Genomic DNA, 18,710 nt, shown 5'->3' with positions numbered 1-18,710 from the left:
CGGTGGGAGGGAGGAATGGGGTGGGGGAGGGATTGTGGGTGGCGGTGGGTGGAGTGGGGAGGGTGGGAAGGTGGCAGTGGGCGGAGGGAGGAAGGGTGGGGGTAGGAGGGAGGGAGTGTGATGGAGGGAGGGTGGCAGTGGACGGTGGGAGGGAGGAATGGGGTGGGGGAGGGATTGTGGGTGGCGGTGGGTGGAGTGGGGAGGGTGGGAAGGTGGCAGTGGGCGGAGGGAGGAAGGGTGGAGGTCGGAGGGAGGGAGTGTGATGGAGGGAGGGTGGCAGTGGACGGTGGGAGGGAGGAATGGGGTGGGGGAGGGATTGTGGGTGGCGGTGGGTGGAGTGGGGAGGGTGGGAAGGTGGCAGTGGGCGGAGGGAGGAAGGGTGGAGGGAGGGAGTGTGATGGAGGGAGGGTGGCGGTGGACGGTGGGAGGGAGGAATGGGGTGGGGGAGGGATTGTGGGTGGCGGTGGGTGGAGTGGGGAGGGTGGGAAGGTGGCAGTGGGCGGCACCGATCGTAAAGGGTGTTGAGGTCCTGATTGGAGTGGGGAGGAGAGAGCAATGGCCTGCAGCGGCCTGTGGTTTTAACGTGGGGTCAGGAGGAGTACTCCTGCACATCTCGATTTCACAGTCAGTTATGTTTATTTGAAACACTTACCTTGTTGATGGCGGCCTGCAGCTTGTTAGGCCACATGTAGACCTGGTTTTCCTGAGTGCAGCCGTGCTGGCTTCTTCAGGGCAAACCAAACCTGGAGTGGGGGCCTCAAACTGGCGTTAGGCCCCTTATTTGCATATGCAAAGGGCCTAACACCTGTTTCAGGCACAGGCCCTGGACGACGATATTTTTGCCCTCACCAATTTGACGGGCAGTGCATTTCCGGCTCGTAATGAGCGTGCGTTTCCTGCCTGCCATATTGGAGACTTAGGCACCAATTTAGTGCCTGAAAAACGGGTGTGGCACCATTGAGTTTCGAGGCCAGTTTGTCCAGTTGGCTCATTGGGAGGAAGCCACATCAGTATAATCACCCAATCTCCTGTTCAGGCTGAATTAATGAATCTGATTGTATCAAGTTGGAATCGTATGTGGGAAGCAACATGGCATAAAATGGCCCATCCAGCTTTGATACACAATCTCCCCCATGACTGTGGGCTGCTGTGGAACATTTTACTCCCCTGTGAGCTAAATTTAACTTAATAGTAAGGTTTTAATAAAAATCAAACCAAGATCCTTGCATAGTGAAACAGTGAGAAACCCATTTTTTTGGCCCTCAAGAAAGGAGTCCCAGAAAAGGCAGCGAGAAGCATCTCCAGCCGTCCCTGCACAGCTTCTCTGCGCATCGTCGGTCTGCGTCTCATCAGTCTGTTTTATAACTTCTCGTGTATTCTCTGTCTGTATTATGAGTTATGCATATTATTGTTTGATAAATTTGATACCATTTGATGATATAGGATAATGATAATGGATGATGATAATATTGGATGATGAAGACAATGGATGACAATGAAATCGTAAATTTTGTCAACATTAACTTTCCAAGGAACCAAGAGAAACTTGTCAGCTGAATTTACAGGGCGGAAGAAGCGCAAAGAACCAGCCTTTAGCCCTGATATGCCAGAAGAAGATTATAAATTGTGGCAAAACTGTGAGTATAATATTTTGGGCACTTTAACTACCACAAGCGGGGGAGGAGGCTGGGATAGTGGACTTCTCATCGTTATGAAACGGGGAGTTCCAGTTAGTCGTAAAACTATCCAATCACAATGATTAATACACTTCTTCATCAGTGGTTGGTGTGTTACCGAGATACTGATTGGTGTGTTACGGAGATATTGATTGGAGTGTTACTGGGATATTGATTGGAGTGTTACTGGGATATTGATTGGTGTGTTACTGGGATATTGATTGGAGTGTTACTGGGATATTGATTGGAGTGTTACTGGGATATTGATTGGAGTGTTACTGGGATACTGATTGGTGTGTTACGGAGATATTGATTGGAGTGTTACTGGGATATTGATTGGAGTGTTACTGGGATATTGATTGGAGTGTTACTGGGATATTGATTGGTGTGTTACTGGGATATTGATTGGAGTGTTACTGGGATATTGATTGGAGTGTTACTGGGATATTGATTGGTGTGTTACTGGGATATTGATTGGTGTGTTACTGGGATATTGATTGGAGTGTTACTGGGATATTGATTGGAGTGTTACTGGGATATTGATTGGAGTGTTACTGGGATATTGATTGGAGTGTTACTGGGATATTGATTTGTGTGTTACTGGGATATTGATTGGTGTGTTACTGGGATATTGATTGGAGTGTTACTGGGATATTGATTGGAGTGTTACTGGGATATTGATTGGAGTGTTACTGGGATATTGATTGGTGTGTTACTGGGATAGTGATTGGTGTGTTACTGGGATAGTGATTGGTGTGTAACTGGGATAGTGATTGGAGTGTTACTGGGATATTGATTGGAGTGTTACTGGGATATTGATTGGTGTGTTATGGAGATATTGATTGGTGTGTTACGGAGATACAGATTGATGCGATGCTGGGATACAGATTGGTGTGTTACTGGGGTATTGATTGGTGTAAAATTTCATGATCGATTGGTGTGTTATTGGGATCTTGATTGATGTGTTGGTGGATCTTGATTGATGTGTTTCTTGGCATTGTAAGCAGTGTAGATGAAAACATAAAATTACAAAGGGATATTGATAGATTAAGTGAATGGGCAAAACTGTGGCAAATGGAATTCAATGTAAACAAATGTGAGGTCATCCACTTTGGATCAAAAAAGGATAGAACTTTCTAAATGGTAAAAAGTTAAAAAACAGTGGATGTCCAAAGGGACTTCGGGGTTCAGGTACATCGATCATTGAAGTGTCATGAACAGGTGCAGAAAATAATCAATAAGGCTAATGGAATGCTGGCCTTTATATCCAGAGGACTGGAGTACAACGGGGCAGAAGTTATGCTGCAGCTGTACAAAACCCTGGTTAGACCGCACCTGGAGTACTGTGAGCAGTTCTGGGCACCGCACCTTCGGAAGGACATATTGGCCTTGGAGGGAGTGCAGCGTAGGTTTACTAGAATGATACCTGGACTTCAAGGGTTATGTTAGGAGGAGAGATTACACAAATTGGGGTTGTATTCTCTGGAGTTTCGAAGGTTAAGGGGTGATCTGATCGAAGTTTATAAGATATTAAGGGGAACGGATAGGGTGGATAGAGAGAAACTATTTCCGCTGGTTGGGGATTTTAGGAGTAGGGGGCACAGTCTAAAAATTAGAGCCAGACCTTTCAGGAGTGAGATTAGAAAACATTTCTACACACAAAGGGTGGTAGAAGTTTGGAACTCTCTTCCACAAACGGCAATTGATACTAGCTCAATTGCTAAATTTAAATCTGAGATAGATAGCTTTTTGGCAACCAAAGGTATTAAGGGATATGGGCCAAAGGCAGGTATATGGAGTTAGATCACAGATCAGCCATGATCTTATCAAATGGCGGAGCAGGCACGAGGGGCTGAATGGCCTACTCCTGTTCCTATGTTCCTATGTTCCCATATTGATTGATGTGTTTCTTGGATATTGATTGGTGTGTTACCGGGACATTGATTGGTGTGTTACTGGGATATTGATTGGTGTGTTGCTGGGATATTGATTGGTGTGTTTCTGGGTCATTGATTGGTGTGTTTCTGGGTCATTGATTGGTGTGTTACTGGGACATTGATTGGTGTGTTAGTGGGTCATTGATTGGTGTGTTAGTGGGATATTGATTGGTGTGTTAGTGGGACATTGATTGGTGTGTTACTGGGACATTGATTGGTGTGTTACTGGGATATTGATTGGTGTGTTGCTGGGATATTGATTGGTGCGTTACTGGGACATTGATTGGTGTGTTGCTGGGATATTGATTGGTGTGTTTCTGGGTCATTGATTGGTTTGTTTCTGGGTCATTGGTGTGTTTCTGGGTCATTGATTGGTGTGTTTCTGGGTCATTGATTGGTGTGTTTCTGGGTCATTAATTGGTGTGTTACTGGGACATTGATTCGTGTGTTACCGAGATATTGATTGGTGTGTACGGAGATATTGATTGGTGCGTTGTTGGCGTATTGATTGGTGTGCTACTGGGGTAGTGATTGGTGTGTTACTGGGGTATTGATTCGTGTGTTACTGGGACATTGTTGTTTTACGGAGATATTCATTGTTGTGTTATTGGCATATTGATTAGTGTGTTACTGGAATATTGATTGGTGTGTTTCTGGGTCATTGATTGGTGTGTTACTGGGCTATTGTTTGGTGTGTTATCCGGGTATTGGTTGGCGTGTTACTGGGATATTGATTGGTGTGTACGGAGATATTGATTGGTGTGTACGGAGATATTGATTGGTGCGTTGTTGGCGTATTGATTGGTGTGTTACTGGGGTATTGATTGGTGTGTTACTGGGATAGTGATTGGTGTGTTACTGGGGTATTGATTCGTGTGTTACTGGGACGTTGATTGTTGTTATACGGAGATATTCATTGTTGTGTTATTGGCATGTTGATTAGTGTGTTACTGGGTCATTGATTGGTGTATTTCCGGGTCATTGATTGGTGTGTTTCTGGGTCATTGATTGGTGTGTTTCTGGGACATTGATCGGTGTGTTTCTGGGTCATTGATTGGTGTGTTTCTGGGTCATTGATTGGTGTGTTTCTGGGATATTGATTGGTGTGTTACCGGGACATTGATCGGTGTGTTTCTGGGTCATTGATTGGTGTGTTGCTGGGTCATTGATTGGTGTGTTGCTGGGATATTGATTGGTGTGTTTCTGGGTCATTGGTGTGTTTCTGGGTCATTGATTGGTGTGTTTCTGGGTCATTGATTGGTGTGTTTCTGGGTCATTGATTGGTGTGTTTCTGGGTCATTGATTGGTGTGTTTCTGGGTCATTGATTGGTGTGTTACTGGGATATTGATTGGTGTGTTTCTGGGTCATTGATTGGTGTGTTTCTGGGTCATTGATTGGTGTGTTACTGGGATATTGATTGGTGTGTTACCGGGACATTGATTGGTGTGTTACCGGGACATTGATTGGTGTGATACCGGGACATTGATCGGTGTGTTACCGGGACATTGATCGGTGTGTTACCGGGATATTGATCGGTGTGTTACGGAGATATTGACAGGTGTGTTACTGGGATATTGATTGGTGTGTTACTGGGATATTGATTGGTGTGTTACGGAGAATATAGATTGGTGTGTTACGGAGATATTGATTGGTGTGTTACCGAGATATTGATTGGTGTGTTACGGAGAATATAGATTGGTGTGTTACGGAGATATTGATTGGTGTGTTACCGAGATATTGATTGGTGTGTTACCGGGACATTGATTGGTGTGTTACCGGGACATTGATTGGTGTGTTACGGAGATATTGACTGGTGTGTTCCTGGGATATTGATTGGTGTGTTACTGGGATATTGACTGGTGTGTTACTGGGATATTGATTGGTGTGTTACTGGGATATTGATTGGTGTGTTACTGGGATATTGATTTGTGTGTTACTGGGATATTGATTGGTGTGTTACTGGGATATTGACTGGTGTGTTACTGGGATATTGACTGGTGTGTTACTGGGATATTGATTGGTGTGTTACTGGGATATTGATTTGTGTGTTACTGGGATATTGATTGGTGTGTTACTGGGATATTGACTGGTGTGTTACTGGGATATTGATTGGTGTGTTACTGGGATATTGATTGGTGTGTTACTGGATATTGATTGGAGCGTTACTGAGATATTGATTGATGCATTACCGGGACATTGATTGGTGCGTTACCGGGACACTGATTGGTGCGTTACCGGGACACTGATTGGTGCGTTACAGGGACACTGATTGGTGCGTTACAGGGACACTGATTGGTGCGTTACCGGGACACTGATTGGTGCCATACTGGGGTATTCGTTGGTATGTTACTGGGGTATTACTGATGTGTTACTGGGGTATTGGTTGGAGTGTGGCAGTGATATTGATTGGTGTGTTACTGGAATAATGATTGGTGTGTCACGGAGATATTGATTGGTGCTTTACGGAGATATTGATTGGTTTGTAACTGGGATATTGATTGGTGTGTTACTGGTATATTGATTGGTGTGTTTCTGGGTCATTAATTGGTGTGTTACTGGGACATTGATTGGTGTATTACTTAGATATTGATTGGTGTGTACGGAGATATTGATTGGTGCGTTGTTGGCGTATTGATTGGTGTGTTACTGGGATAGTGATTGGTGTGTTACTGGGGTATTGATTCGTGTGTTACTGGGACATTGATTGCTGTTATACGGAGATATTCATTGGTGTGTTATTGGCATATTGATTAGTGTGTTACTGGAATATTGATTGGTGTGTTTCTGGGTCATTGATTGGTGTGTTACTGGGCTATTGTTTGGTGTGTTATCGGGATAGTGGTTGGCGTGTTACTGGGATATTGATTGGTGTGTACGGAGATATTGATTGGTGCGTTATTGGCGTATTGATTGTTGTGCTACTGGGGTATTGATTAGTGTGTTACTGGGATATTGATTGCTGTGTTTCTGGGTCATTGATTGGTTTGTTTCTGGGTCATTGATTGGTGTGTTTCTGGGTCATTGATTGGTGTGTTTCTGGGTCATTGATTGGTGTGTTTCTGGGTCATTGATTGGTGTGTTTCTGGGTCATTGATTGGTGTGTTTCTGGGTCATTGATTGGTGTGTTTCTGGGTCATTGATTGGTGTGTTTCTGGGTCATTGATTGGTGTGTTTCTGGGTCATTGATTGGTGTGTTTCTGGGTCATTGATTGGTGTGTTTCTGGGTCATTGATTGGTGTGTTTCTGGGTCATTGATTGGTGTGTTTCTGGGTCATTGATTGGTGTGTTTCTGGGTCATTGATTGGTGTGTTTCTGGGTCATTGATTGGTGTGTTTCTGGGTCATTGATTGGTGTGTTTCTGGGTCATTGATTGGTGTGTTTCTGGGTCATTGATTGGTGTGTTACTGGGATATTGACTGGTGCGTTACCGGGACACTGATTGGTGCGTTACCGGGACACTGATTGGTGCGTTACCGGGACACTGATTGGTGCGTTACCGGGACACTGATTGGTGCGTTACAGGGACACTGATTGGTGCGTTACCGGGACACTGATTGGTGCCATACTTGGGTATTCGTTTGTATGTTACTGGGGTATTACTGATGTGTTACTGGGGTATTGGTTGGGGTGTGGCAGCGATATTGATTGGTGTGTTACTGGGATATTGATTGGTGTGTCACGGAGATATTGATTGGTGCTTTACGGAGATATTGATTGGTTTGTAACTGGGATATTGATTGGTGTGTTTCTGGGTCATTGATTGGTGTGTTTCTGGGTCATTGATTGGTGTGTTTCTGGGATATTGATTGGTGTGTTTCTGGGTCATTGATTGGTGTGTTTCTGGGTCATTGATTGGTGTGTTTCTGGGTCATTGATTGGTGTGTTTCTGGGTCATTGATTGGTTTGTTTCTGGGTCATTGATTGGTGTGTTTCTGGGTCATTGATTGGTGTGTTTCTGGGTCATTGATTGGTGTGTTTCTGGGTCATTGACTGGTGTGTTTCTGGGTCATTGATTGGTGTGTTACTGGGTCATTGATTGGTGTGCGACTGGGATATTGATTGGTGTGCGACTGGGATATTGATTGGTGTGTTACTGGGATATTGATTGGTGTGTTACTGGATATTGATTGGTGTGTTTCTGGGTCATTGATTGGTGTGTTTCTGGGATATTGTTTGGTGTGTACGGAGATATTGATTGGTGCGTTATTGGCGTATTGATTGGTGTGTTACTGGGATATTGATTGGTGTGCGACTCGGATATTGATTGGTGTGCGACTGGGATATTGATTGTTGTTATACGGAGATATTGATTGGTGTGTTACTGGGATATTGATTGGTGTGTTACTGGGATATTGATTGGTGTGTTACTGGGATATTGATTGGTGTGTTACTGGATATTGATTGGTGTGTTTCTGGGTCATTGATTGGTGTGTTTCTGGGTCATTGATTGGTTTGTTTCTGGGTCAGTGATTGGTGTGTTTCTGGATCATTGATTGTTGTGTTACCGGGATATTGATTGGCGTGTTACTGGGGTATTGGTTGGCGTGTTCCCGGGATATTTATTGGCGTGTTACGGAGATATTGATTGGTGTATTACCGGGATATTAAGAGGCGCATTACGGGGATATTGCTTGGTGTGTTTCTGGGTCATTGATTGGTGTGTTTCTGGGTCATTGATTGGTGTGTTTCTGGGTCATTGATTGGTGTGTTTCTGGGTCATTGATTGGTGTGTTTCTGGGTCATTGATTGGTGTGTTTCTGGGTCATTGATTGGTGTGTTTCTGGAATATTGTTTCGTGTGTTATCGGGATAGTGGTTGGCGTGTTACTGGGGTATTAATTGGTGTATTACTGGGGTATTGGTTGATGCGTTATTTTGGTATTGATTGGTGTGTTACTGGGATATTGATTGGTGTGTTTCTGGGTCATTGATTGGTGTGTTACTGGGTCATTGATTGGTGTGTTTCTGGGACATTGATTGGTGTGTTACTGGGTCATTGATTGGTGTGTTACTGGGTCATTGATTGGTGTGTTTCTGGGTCATTGATTGGTGTGTTTCTGGGACATTGATTGGTGTGTTACTGGGTCATTGATTGGTGTGTTACTGGGTCATTGATTGGTGTGTTTCTGGGTCATTGATTGGTGTGTTTCTGGGACATTGATTGGTGTGTTATGGGGACATTGATTGGTGTGTTTCTGGGTCATTGATTGGTGTGTTTCTGGGACATTGATTGGTGTGTTACGGGGACATTGATTGGTGTGTTACTGGGTCATTGATTGGTGTGTTTCTGGGACATTGATTGGTGTGTTACTGGGACATTGATTGGTGTGTTTCTGGGTCATTGATTGGTGTGTTTCTGGGACATTGATTGGTGTGTTACTGGGTCATTGATTGGTGTGTTACTGGGATATTGATTGGTGTGTTTCTGGGTCATTGATTGGTGTGTTACTGGGTCATTGATTGGTGTGTTTCTGGGACATTGATTGGTGTGTTTCTGGGACATTGATTGGTGTGTTTCTGGGTCATTGATTGGTGTGTTTCTGGGTCATTGATTGGTGTGTTTCTGGGACATTGATTGGTGTGTTTCTGGGACATTGATTGGTGTGTTTCTGGGACATTGATTGGTGTGTTTCTGGGACATTGATTGGTGTGTTTCTGGGACATTGATTGGTGTGTTTCTGGGACATTGATTGGTGTGTTACTGGGACATTGATTGGTGTGTTTCTGGGACATTGATTGGTGTGTTTCTGGGACATTGATTGGTGTGTTTCTGGGTCATTGATTGGTGTGTTTCTGGGACATTGATTGGTGTGTTTCTGGGTCATTGATTGGTGTGTTTCTGGGTCATTGATTGGTGTGTTTCTGGGTCATTGATTGGTGTGTTTCTGGGTCATTGATTGGTGTGTTACTGGGACATTGATTGGTGTCTTTCTGGGTCATTGACTGGTGTCTTTCTGGGTCATTGATTGGTGTGTTTCTGGGTCATTGATTGGTGTGTTTCTGGGTCGTTGATTGGTCTGTTTCTGGGTCGTTGATTGGTGAGTTTCTGGGATATTGATTTTTGTGTTACTGGGATATTGATTGTTGTGTTCCTGGGATATTGATTGGGGTGTTACCGGGGTATTGGTTGGCGTGTTACGGAGATATTGATTGTTGTGTTACCGGGTTATTGATTGGCGCGTTACAGGGGTATTGCTTGGTGCGTTTCTGGGTCATTGATTGGTGTGTTTCTGGGTCATTGATTGTTGTGTTTCTGGGTCATTGATTGGTGTGTTTCTGGGTCATTGATTGGTGTGTTTCTGGGTCATTGATTGGTGTGTTTCTGGGTCATTGATTGGTTTGTTTCTGGGTCATTGATTGGTGTGTTTCTGGGTCATTGATTGGTGTGTTTCTGGGTCATTGATTGGTGTGTTTCTGGGTCATTGATTGGTTTGTTTCTGGAATATTGTTTGGTGAGTTATCGGGATAGTGGTTGGCGTGTTACCGGGATATTGATTGGTGTGTACGGAGATATTGATTGGTGCCTTATTGGCGTATTGATTGGCGTGTTACTGGGATAGTGATTGGTGTGTTACTGAGATAGTGATTGGTCTGTTACTGGGGTATTGATTGGTGTGTTACTGGGACGTTGATTGGTGTGTTTCTGGTTCATTGATTGGTGTGTTACTGGGTCATTGATTGGTGTGTTTCTGGGTCATTGATTGGTGTGTCTCTGGGTCGTTGATTGGTGTGTTACTGGGTCATTGATTGGTGTGTTTCTGGGTCATTGATTGGTGTGTTACTGGGTCGTTGATTGGTGTGTTTCTGGGTCATTGATTGGTGTGTTTCTGGGATATTGTTTGGTCTGTTTCTGGGTCATTGATTGGTGTGTTTCTGGGTCATTGATTGGTGTGTTTCTGGGTCATTGATTGGTGCGTTTCTGGGATATTGATTGGTGTGTTTCTGGGTCATTGATTGGTGTGTTTCTGGGTCATTGATTGGTGTGTTTCTGGGTCATTGATTGGTGCGTTTCTGGGTCATTGATTGGTGTGTTTCTGGGTCATTGATTGGTGTGTTTCTGGGATATTGATTGGTGTGTTTCTGGGTCATTGATTGGTGTGTTTCTGGGATATTGATTGGTGTGTTTCTGGGTCATTGATTGGTGTGTTTCTGGGATATTGATTGGTGTGTTTCTGGGATATTGATTGGTGTGTTTCTGGGATATTGATTGGTGTGTTTCTGGGATATTGATTGGTGTGTTTCTGGGTCATTGATTGGTGTGTTTCTGGGTCATTGATTGGTGTGTTTCTGGGTCATTGATTGGTGTGTTTCTGGGATATTGATTGGTGTGTTTCTGGGATATTGATTGGTGTGTTTCTGGGATATTGTTTGGTCTGTTTCTGGGTCATTGATTGGTGTGTTTCTGGGTCATTGGTTGGTGTGTTTCTGGGTCATTGATTGGTTTGTTTCTGGGTCATTGATTGGTGTGTTTCTGGGTCATTGATTGGTGTGTTTCTGGGTCATTGATTGGTGTGTTTCTGGGTCATTGATTGGTGTGTTTCTGGGATATTGATTGGAGTGTTTCTGGGTCATTGATTGGTGTGTTTCTGGGTCATTGATTGGTGTGTTTCTGGGTCATTGATTGGTGTGTTTCTGGGTCATTGATTGGTGAGTTATCGGGATTGTGGTTGGCGTGTTACCGGGATATTGATTGGTGTGTACGGAGATATTGATTGGTGCCTTATTGGCGTATTGATTGGTGTGTTACTGGGATAGTGATTGGTGTGTTACTGGGGTATTAATTGGTGTGTTACTGGGGTATTCGTTGATGCGTTATTTTGGTATTGATTGGTGTGTTTCTGGGTCATTGATTGGTGTGTTTCTGGGTCATTGAATGGTGTGTTTCTGGGTCATTGATTGGTGTGTTTCTGGGTCATTGATTGGTGTGTTTCTGGGTCATTGATTGGTGTGTTTCTGGGTCATTGATTGGTGTGTTTCTGGGTCATTGATTGGTGTGTTTCTGGGTCATTGATTGGTGTGTTTCTGGGTCATTGATTGGTTTGTTTCTGGGTCATTGATTGGTGTGTTTCTGGGTCATTGATTGGTGTGTTTCTGGGTCATTGATTGGTGTGTTTCTGGGTCATTGATTGGTTTGTTTCTGGGTCATTGATTGGTGTGTTTCTGGGTCATTGATTGGTGTGTTTCTGGGTCATTGATTGGTGTGTTTCTGGGTCATTGATTGGTGTGTTTCTGGGTCATTGATTGGTGTGTTTCTGGGTCATTGGTGTTTTTCTGGGTCATTGATTGGTGTTTTTCTGGGTCATTGATTGGTGTGTTTCTGGGTCATTGATTGGTGTGTTTCTGGGTCATTGATTGGTGTTTTTCTGGGTCATTGATTGGTGTGTTTCTGGGATATTGTTTGGTGTGTTATTGGGATATTTGTTGGTATGTACAGAGATATTGATGTGATTGCTGTGTTACTTGGGTATTGATTGATGTGTTCCTGGGACATTGATTGTTGTTATACGGAGATATTCATTGGTGTGTTATTGGCATATTGATTAGTGTGTTTCTGGTTCATTGATTGGTGTGTTTCTGGGTCATTGGTTGGCGTGTTACCGGGATATTGATTGGTGTGTACGGAGATATTGATTGGTGCGTTATTGGCGTATTGATGGGTGTGTTACTGGGCTAGTGATTGGTGTGTTACTGGGGTATTAATTGGTGTGTTACTGGGGTATTGGTTGGTGCGTTATTTTGGTATTGATTGGTGTGTTATTGGGGTATTGATTGGTCTGTTACTGGGATATTGATTGTTGTTATCGGGACATATTCATTGGTGTGTTATTGGCATATTGATTCGTGTGTTTCTGGGTCATTGATTGGTGTGTTTCTGGGTCATTGATTGTTGTGTTTCTGGGTCATTGATTGGTGTGTTTCTGGGTCATTGATTGTTGTGTTTCTGGGTCATTGATTGGTGTGTTTCTGGGTCATTGATTGGTGTGTTTCTGGGTCATTGATTGGTGTGTTTCTGGGATATTGACTGGTGTGTTTCTGGGTCGTTGATTGGTGTGTTTCTGGGTCGTTGATTGGTGTGTTTCTGGGTCGTTGATTGGTGTTTTTCGGAGATATTCATTGGTGTGTTATTGGCATATTGATTAGTGTGTTCCTGGGATATTGATTGCTGTCTTTCTGGGTGATTGATTGGTGTGTTTCTGGGTCATTGATTGGTGAGTTTCTGGGTCATTTATTTTTGTGTTACCGGGATATTGATTGGCTTGTTACCGGGATATTGATTGGCGTGTTCAGATATTGATTGGCGTGTTACCGGGATATTGATTGGCGCGTTACGGGGATATTGTTTGGCGCGTTACGGGGATATTGTTTGGCGCGTTACGGGGATATTGATTGGTCTGTTACGTGGATATTGCTTGGAGCGTTTCTGGGTCATTGGTGTGTTTCTGGGTCATTGATTGGTGTGTTTCTGGGTCATTGATTGGTGTGTTTCTGGGTCATTGATTGGTGTGTTTCTGGGTCATTGATTGGTGTGTTTCTGGGTCATTGATTGGTGTGTTTCTGGGTCATTGATTGGTGTGTTTCTGGGTCATTGATTGGTGTGTTTCTGGGTCATTGATTGGTGTGTTTCTGGGTCATTGATTGGTGTGTTTCTGGGTCATTGATTGGTGTGTTTCTGGGTCATTGATTGGTGTGTTTCTGGGTCATTGATTGGTGTGTTTCTGTGTTGGTGATTGGTGTGTTTCTGGGTCATTGATTGGTGTGTTTCTGGGTCATTGATTGGTGTGTTTCTGGGATATTGTTTGGTGTGTTACTGGGGTATTGGTTGATGTGTTACTGGGTCATTGATTGGTGCGTTATGGAGCTATTGATTGGTGCGTTATGGAGCTATTGATTGGTGCGTTACGGAGATATTGAATTGGTGCGTTACGGAGACATTGATTGGTGTGTTACGGAGACATTGATTGGTGTGTTTTTGGGATATTGATTGGTGACTTACGCAGATATTGATTGGTATGTTATGGAGATATTGATTGGTGTGTTATGGAGATATTGATTGGTGTGTTATGGAGATATTGATTGGTGTGTTATTGGGATATTGATTGGTGTGTTACTAGGATATTGATTGGTGTGTTGCTGGGATTGTGATTGGTGTGCTATGGAGATATTGATTGGTGTGCTATGGAGATATTGATTGGTGTGCTATGGAGATATTGATTGGTGTGTTACGGAGATATTGATTGGTGCTTTACGGAGATATTGATTGGTGTGTCATGGAAATATTGATTGGTGTGTCACGGAAATATTGATTGGTGTGTTCCTGGGACATTGATTGGTGTGTTACTGGGATATTGATTGGTGCAATACTGGGATATTGATTGGTGTGTTACTGGAATATTGATCGGTATGTTACTGGAATATTGATCGGTGTGTTGCTGGGATATTGATCGTGTGTTGCTGGGATATTGATCGGTGTGTTACGGGGATATTGACTGGTGTGTTACGGGGATATTGATTGGTGTGTTACGGGGATATTGATTGGTGTGTTACTGGCATATTGATTGGTGTGTTACTGGGATATTTATTGGTGTGTAACTGGGATATTGATCGTGTTGTCAAATTCATTACTTTATCAGTAAACGAATGGGAAGAAAGAACAAAGAAAGTTGTAGAAGAGATTTGCGAGAATCTGGAGAATGTGAACTACGTTGACTCCGATGAAAAGGAACTGCTCGACTCTCTGAAGTATGTACGGTACAAAATGAGGTGTCAACAGAAAACACCAGAGTATTGAGAACTCCCCAATCCGTTTTCATGTGTCCAACTCAATTAATTTCATATTTTTATATCATTTTTCTTTGTTTTTATTTGGTCAGGTTCCAGTTGTGTGATCCAGTTAGGTGCAATATTGGATAACCTTGGTGCCTGCTCGCTGCCTCCTTCAGTCACTTGTTCAGCCAGTTGTTCCTGGGTGTCTGCAGCCAGAACGCACCTCCCCTTTAAAAAGGTGCTGGCTGCCTTTAAGTAGTGCCATGGACCACCGATATTGTATCCCTCCCCCCCCCCCCATATAGGCGTACAACCAGCACGAATATTACTTGCTGCCTGCATTGACTATGTGGGGGGCAGTACGCTGCCCGCCCTCTGCACACCTATTTGAGCTCGATCGAATTTCTCGGCCTCTTTCTCTGAATATATTTACATCCTGTGAAAGGTTTTTTTTCACATTTCCTTTATTACTTTCTTTAGATCCCTTTATGGTTTTTTAAAGCTCTCCTCGTCTGCGTGATTTCCACTTTTCCTTGCATTTGTGTAAACCTTTTCTTTTAGCTTAATTCTGTCTCTTACCTCGTTTGTCGACCATGGTTCATGATCTGCACAAGTGGAGCCTTTGCCTTTTCGGGGTAAGTACTGGTTTTGTATCACACTAAATACTTCCCACTGTTTGTCTGTACATTTACCCGTTAACAGCTCAGCCCAGTTTACTGCGGTCAGTTTATTTCTCATCCCTTTGAAGTTTGCCTCACTTAAATTTAATACCAAGGTTTGTGAATCTCTTCTCCCTCTCAAACCTGATCTCAAATTCAATCACATTGTGGTCAATATTCGCAACATGTTCCCTTTCCATCAGATTGTTCACTAAATCTGGTTCGTTACTCATCACTAAATCCAGTATCGCCTGTTCCCTTGTCAGTTCTAAATCATATTGTTCTAGAAAACTGTCCTGAATTCATTCTAGAAATGTATTGCCTTTACTACTTGAGCTGTTCTGCTTCTCCCAGTCCAAATGAAAATTAAAATCTCCCATTATACCCACTTTGTTTCTCCAACATGCCTCCCTGATCTCTGTATTTATAAATCCCCCCACTACATCACTACTTTCAGAAGGTCTGTAGACAACTCCCACCAGAGTCTTGCATCCTTTGATGTTCCTTAGTTCTACCCACTGTCTGATCACCCTCACTAATGTCCTTTCTTTCTACTGCTGTATCAATATTGCTCCTCCTCCTTTCCCAACTTCCCAGTCCTTTCCATAGTTCCCATAGCCTGGAATATTTAGCTTCCAGTCTTGCCCATAAGAACATAAGAAATAGGAGCAGGAGTGCCTGCTCCGCTGTCCAATAAGATCATGGCTGACCTTCGACCTCAACTCAACTTTCCCGCCCAATCCCCAGATCCCTTGATTTCCCCGAGAGACCAAAAATCTATCGATCTCAGCCTTGAATATACTCAATGACTGAGCATCCACAGCCCTCTGGGGTAGAGAATTCCAAACATTCACCACCCTCTGAGTGAAGAAATTCCTCCTCATCTCAGTCCTAAATGGCCGACCCCTTATCCTGAGACTATGCCCCCTATTTCTAGACTCTCCAGCCAGGGGAAACAGCTTCTCAGCATCTACCCTATCAAGCCCTCTAAGAATTTTATACGTTTCAGTGAGATCATCTCTCATTCTTCTAAACTCCAGAGAGTATAGGCCCATTCTACTCAATCTCTCCTCATCCCGGGAAACAATCCAGTGAGCCTTTGTTACACTGCCTCAAAGACAAAGCCCTGTACAATTGTAGCAAGACTTCCTTACTCTTGTACTCCAACCCCCTTGCAACAAAGGCCAACATACCATTTGCCTTCCTATTTGCTTGCTGTACCTGCATGTTAACTTCCTGTGCTTTGTGTACAAGGAAACCTGAAACTCTCTGAACACCAACATTTAATAGTTTCTCACCATTTAAAGAATATTCTGTTTTTCTATTCTTCCTACCAAAGTGGTACCTACCTACGTCATATTTCCCCACATTATGATCCATCTGCCACCTTCTCGCCCACTCACTTAACCTGTCTATATCCCTTTGCAGACTCTTTGTGTCCTCCTCACAGCTTACTTTCCCACCTAGCTTTGTATCATCAGCAAACTTGGATACATGACACTCGGTCCCTTCATCTAAGTCATTCATGTAGATTGTAAATAGCTGAGGCCCGAGCACTGATCTTTGCGGCACCCCACTAGTTACAGCCTGCCAACCTGAAAATGACCCTTTTATTCCTACTCTCTGTTTTCTGTCCATTAACCAATCCTCTATCCATGCTAATATATTATACCATGAGCCCTTATCATGTGTAATAACCTTTTGTGTTGCACCTTATCGAATACCTTTTGAAAATCCAACTTTATTACATCTACTGGCTCCCCTTTATCTACCCTGCCAGTTACATCCTCATAAAACTCTAATAAATTTGTCAAACACGATTTCACTTTCATAAAACCATGTTGACTCTGCCTCATCATATTATGATTTTCTAAGTGCCCTGTTCCTTAATAATGGATTCCAGCATTTTCCTGACAACTGATGTTAGGCTAACTGGGCTGTACTTCCCTGTTTTCTCTCTCCCTCCTTTCATAGAATCATAGAAAACTTACGGCACAGAAGGAGGCCATTTGGCCCATCGTGTCCGTGCCGGCCGAAATGAGCCACCCAGCCGAATCCCACTTTCCAGCCCTTGGTCCGTAGCCCTGGAGGTTACGGCACTTCAGGTGCACATCCAGGTACATTTTAAATGAGTTGAGGGTTTCTGCCTCTTCCACCCTTTCAGGCAGCGAGTTCCAGACCCCCACCACCCTCTGGGTGAAAACATTCTCCTCAGCTCCTCCCTTATCCTTCCACCAATCACATTAAATCTATGCCCCCTGGTTATTGACCTCTCTGCTAAAGGAAATAGGTCCTCCCTATCCACTCTATCTCGTCCCCTCATAATTTTATACACCTCAATTAAATCTCCCCTCAGCCTCCTCTGTTCCAAAGAGATCAAACCCAGCCAATCCAATCTTTCCTCATTGCAAAAATTTTCCAGTCCTGACAACATCCTTGTAAATCTCCTCTGCACCCCCTCTAGTGCAATCACATCTTTCCTGTAATGTGGTGACCAGAACTGTACACAGTACTCAAGCTGTGGCCTAACCAGTGTTTTATACAGTTCCAGTATAACCTCCCTGCTCTTATATTCTATGCCTCGGCTAATAAAGGAAAGTATTCCATCTGCCTTCTTAACCACCTTATCTACCTGTCCTGCTACCTTTTAGGGTCTGTGGACCTGAACTTCAAGGTCCTTCACTTCCTCTGCACCTCTCAGTATCCTCCCATTTATTGTGTATTCCCTTGCCTTGTTTGCCCTCCCCAAATGCATTACCTCACACTTCTCTGGATTAAATTCCATTTGCCACTTTTCTGCCCACCTGACTAGTTCATTGATATCTTCCTGAAGTCTACAGCTTTCCTCCTCACTATCAACCACACAGCCAATTTTTGTATCATCTACAAACTTCTTAATCATGCTCCCTACATTTAAGTCCAAATCATTAATATATATCACAAAAAGCAAAGGACCTCGTACTGAGCCCTGCGGAACCCTTCTGGAAACATCCGTCGACCATTACCCTTTGCTTCCTGCCACTGGGCCAATTTTGGATCCAACTTGCCACATTCCCTTAGATCCCATGAGCTTGTACCCACATCATGGGTACTTTTTTGACCAGTCTGCCATGTGGGACCTTGTCAAAAGCCTTGCTAAAATCCATGTAGACTACATCAAATGCACTACTCCCATCGACCCTCCTTGTTACCTCCTCAAAAAATTCAATCAAGTTAGTCAGATACGACCTTTCCTTAACAAATCCATGCTGACTGTCCTTGATTAATCAGTGCCTTTCTACGTGACGGTTTATCCTGACTCTCAGAATTGATTCCAATAATTTGCCCACCACCGAGGTTAGACTGACTGGCCTGTAATTACTCGGTCTATCCCTTGCTTCCTTTTTAAACAACGGCACAATGTTAGCAGTCCTCCAATCCTCCGGCACAACGCCTGTATCAAGTGAGGATTGGAACCCTAAGATGTAGGCCAACGGGTCCATGGGATTTATCGGCCTTTAGTCCTGTTAATTTCTCCGGTACTTTTTCTTTACGGATATTAATTACTAATATTAAGTTCCTCACTCTCATTAGCCCTTTGGTTCCCCACTATTTCTGGTATTGTAGCTTGTAGCCGGGTCTCTGTAATGGCCACTACATTATATCCTGTAAGTTGAGTTTGTGCTTCTAACTCA

The 18,710-nt window shown here is 43.6% G+C and overlaps 1 protein-coding gene across 1 annotated transcript in view; it reads left to right on the top strand.

The window, feature by feature from the left end:
• The window catches only part of LOC137310100 (nuclear GTPase SLIP-GC-like), a 177,471-nt gene that overhangs the window by 33,227 nt on the left and 125,534 nt on the right, over positions 1-18,710 (top strand). Inside the window, exons 4-5 of the mRNA XM_067978059.1 lie at positions 1,533-1,637; positions 14,245-14,353. Of these exons, the coding sequence (XP_067834160.1) occupies positions 1,533-1,637; positions 14,245-14,353 (214 nt within the window). The remainder of the gene's footprint in view (positions 1-1,532; positions 1,638-14,244; positions 14,354-18,710) is intronic.

Source organism: Heptranchias perlo, unplaced genomic scaffold, assembly GCF_035084215.1.
Source record: "Heptranchias perlo isolate sHepPer1 unplaced genomic scaffold, sHepPer1.hap1 HAP1_SCAFFOLD_216, whole genome shotgun sequence".
NCBI lineage: Eukaryota > Metazoa > Chordata > Chondrichthyes > Hexanchiformes > Hexanchidae > Heptranchias > Heptranchias perlo.
The sequence above is the reverse complement of the archived record's forward strand: the minus strand, read 5'-3'. Positions and strand labels throughout refer to the sequence as shown.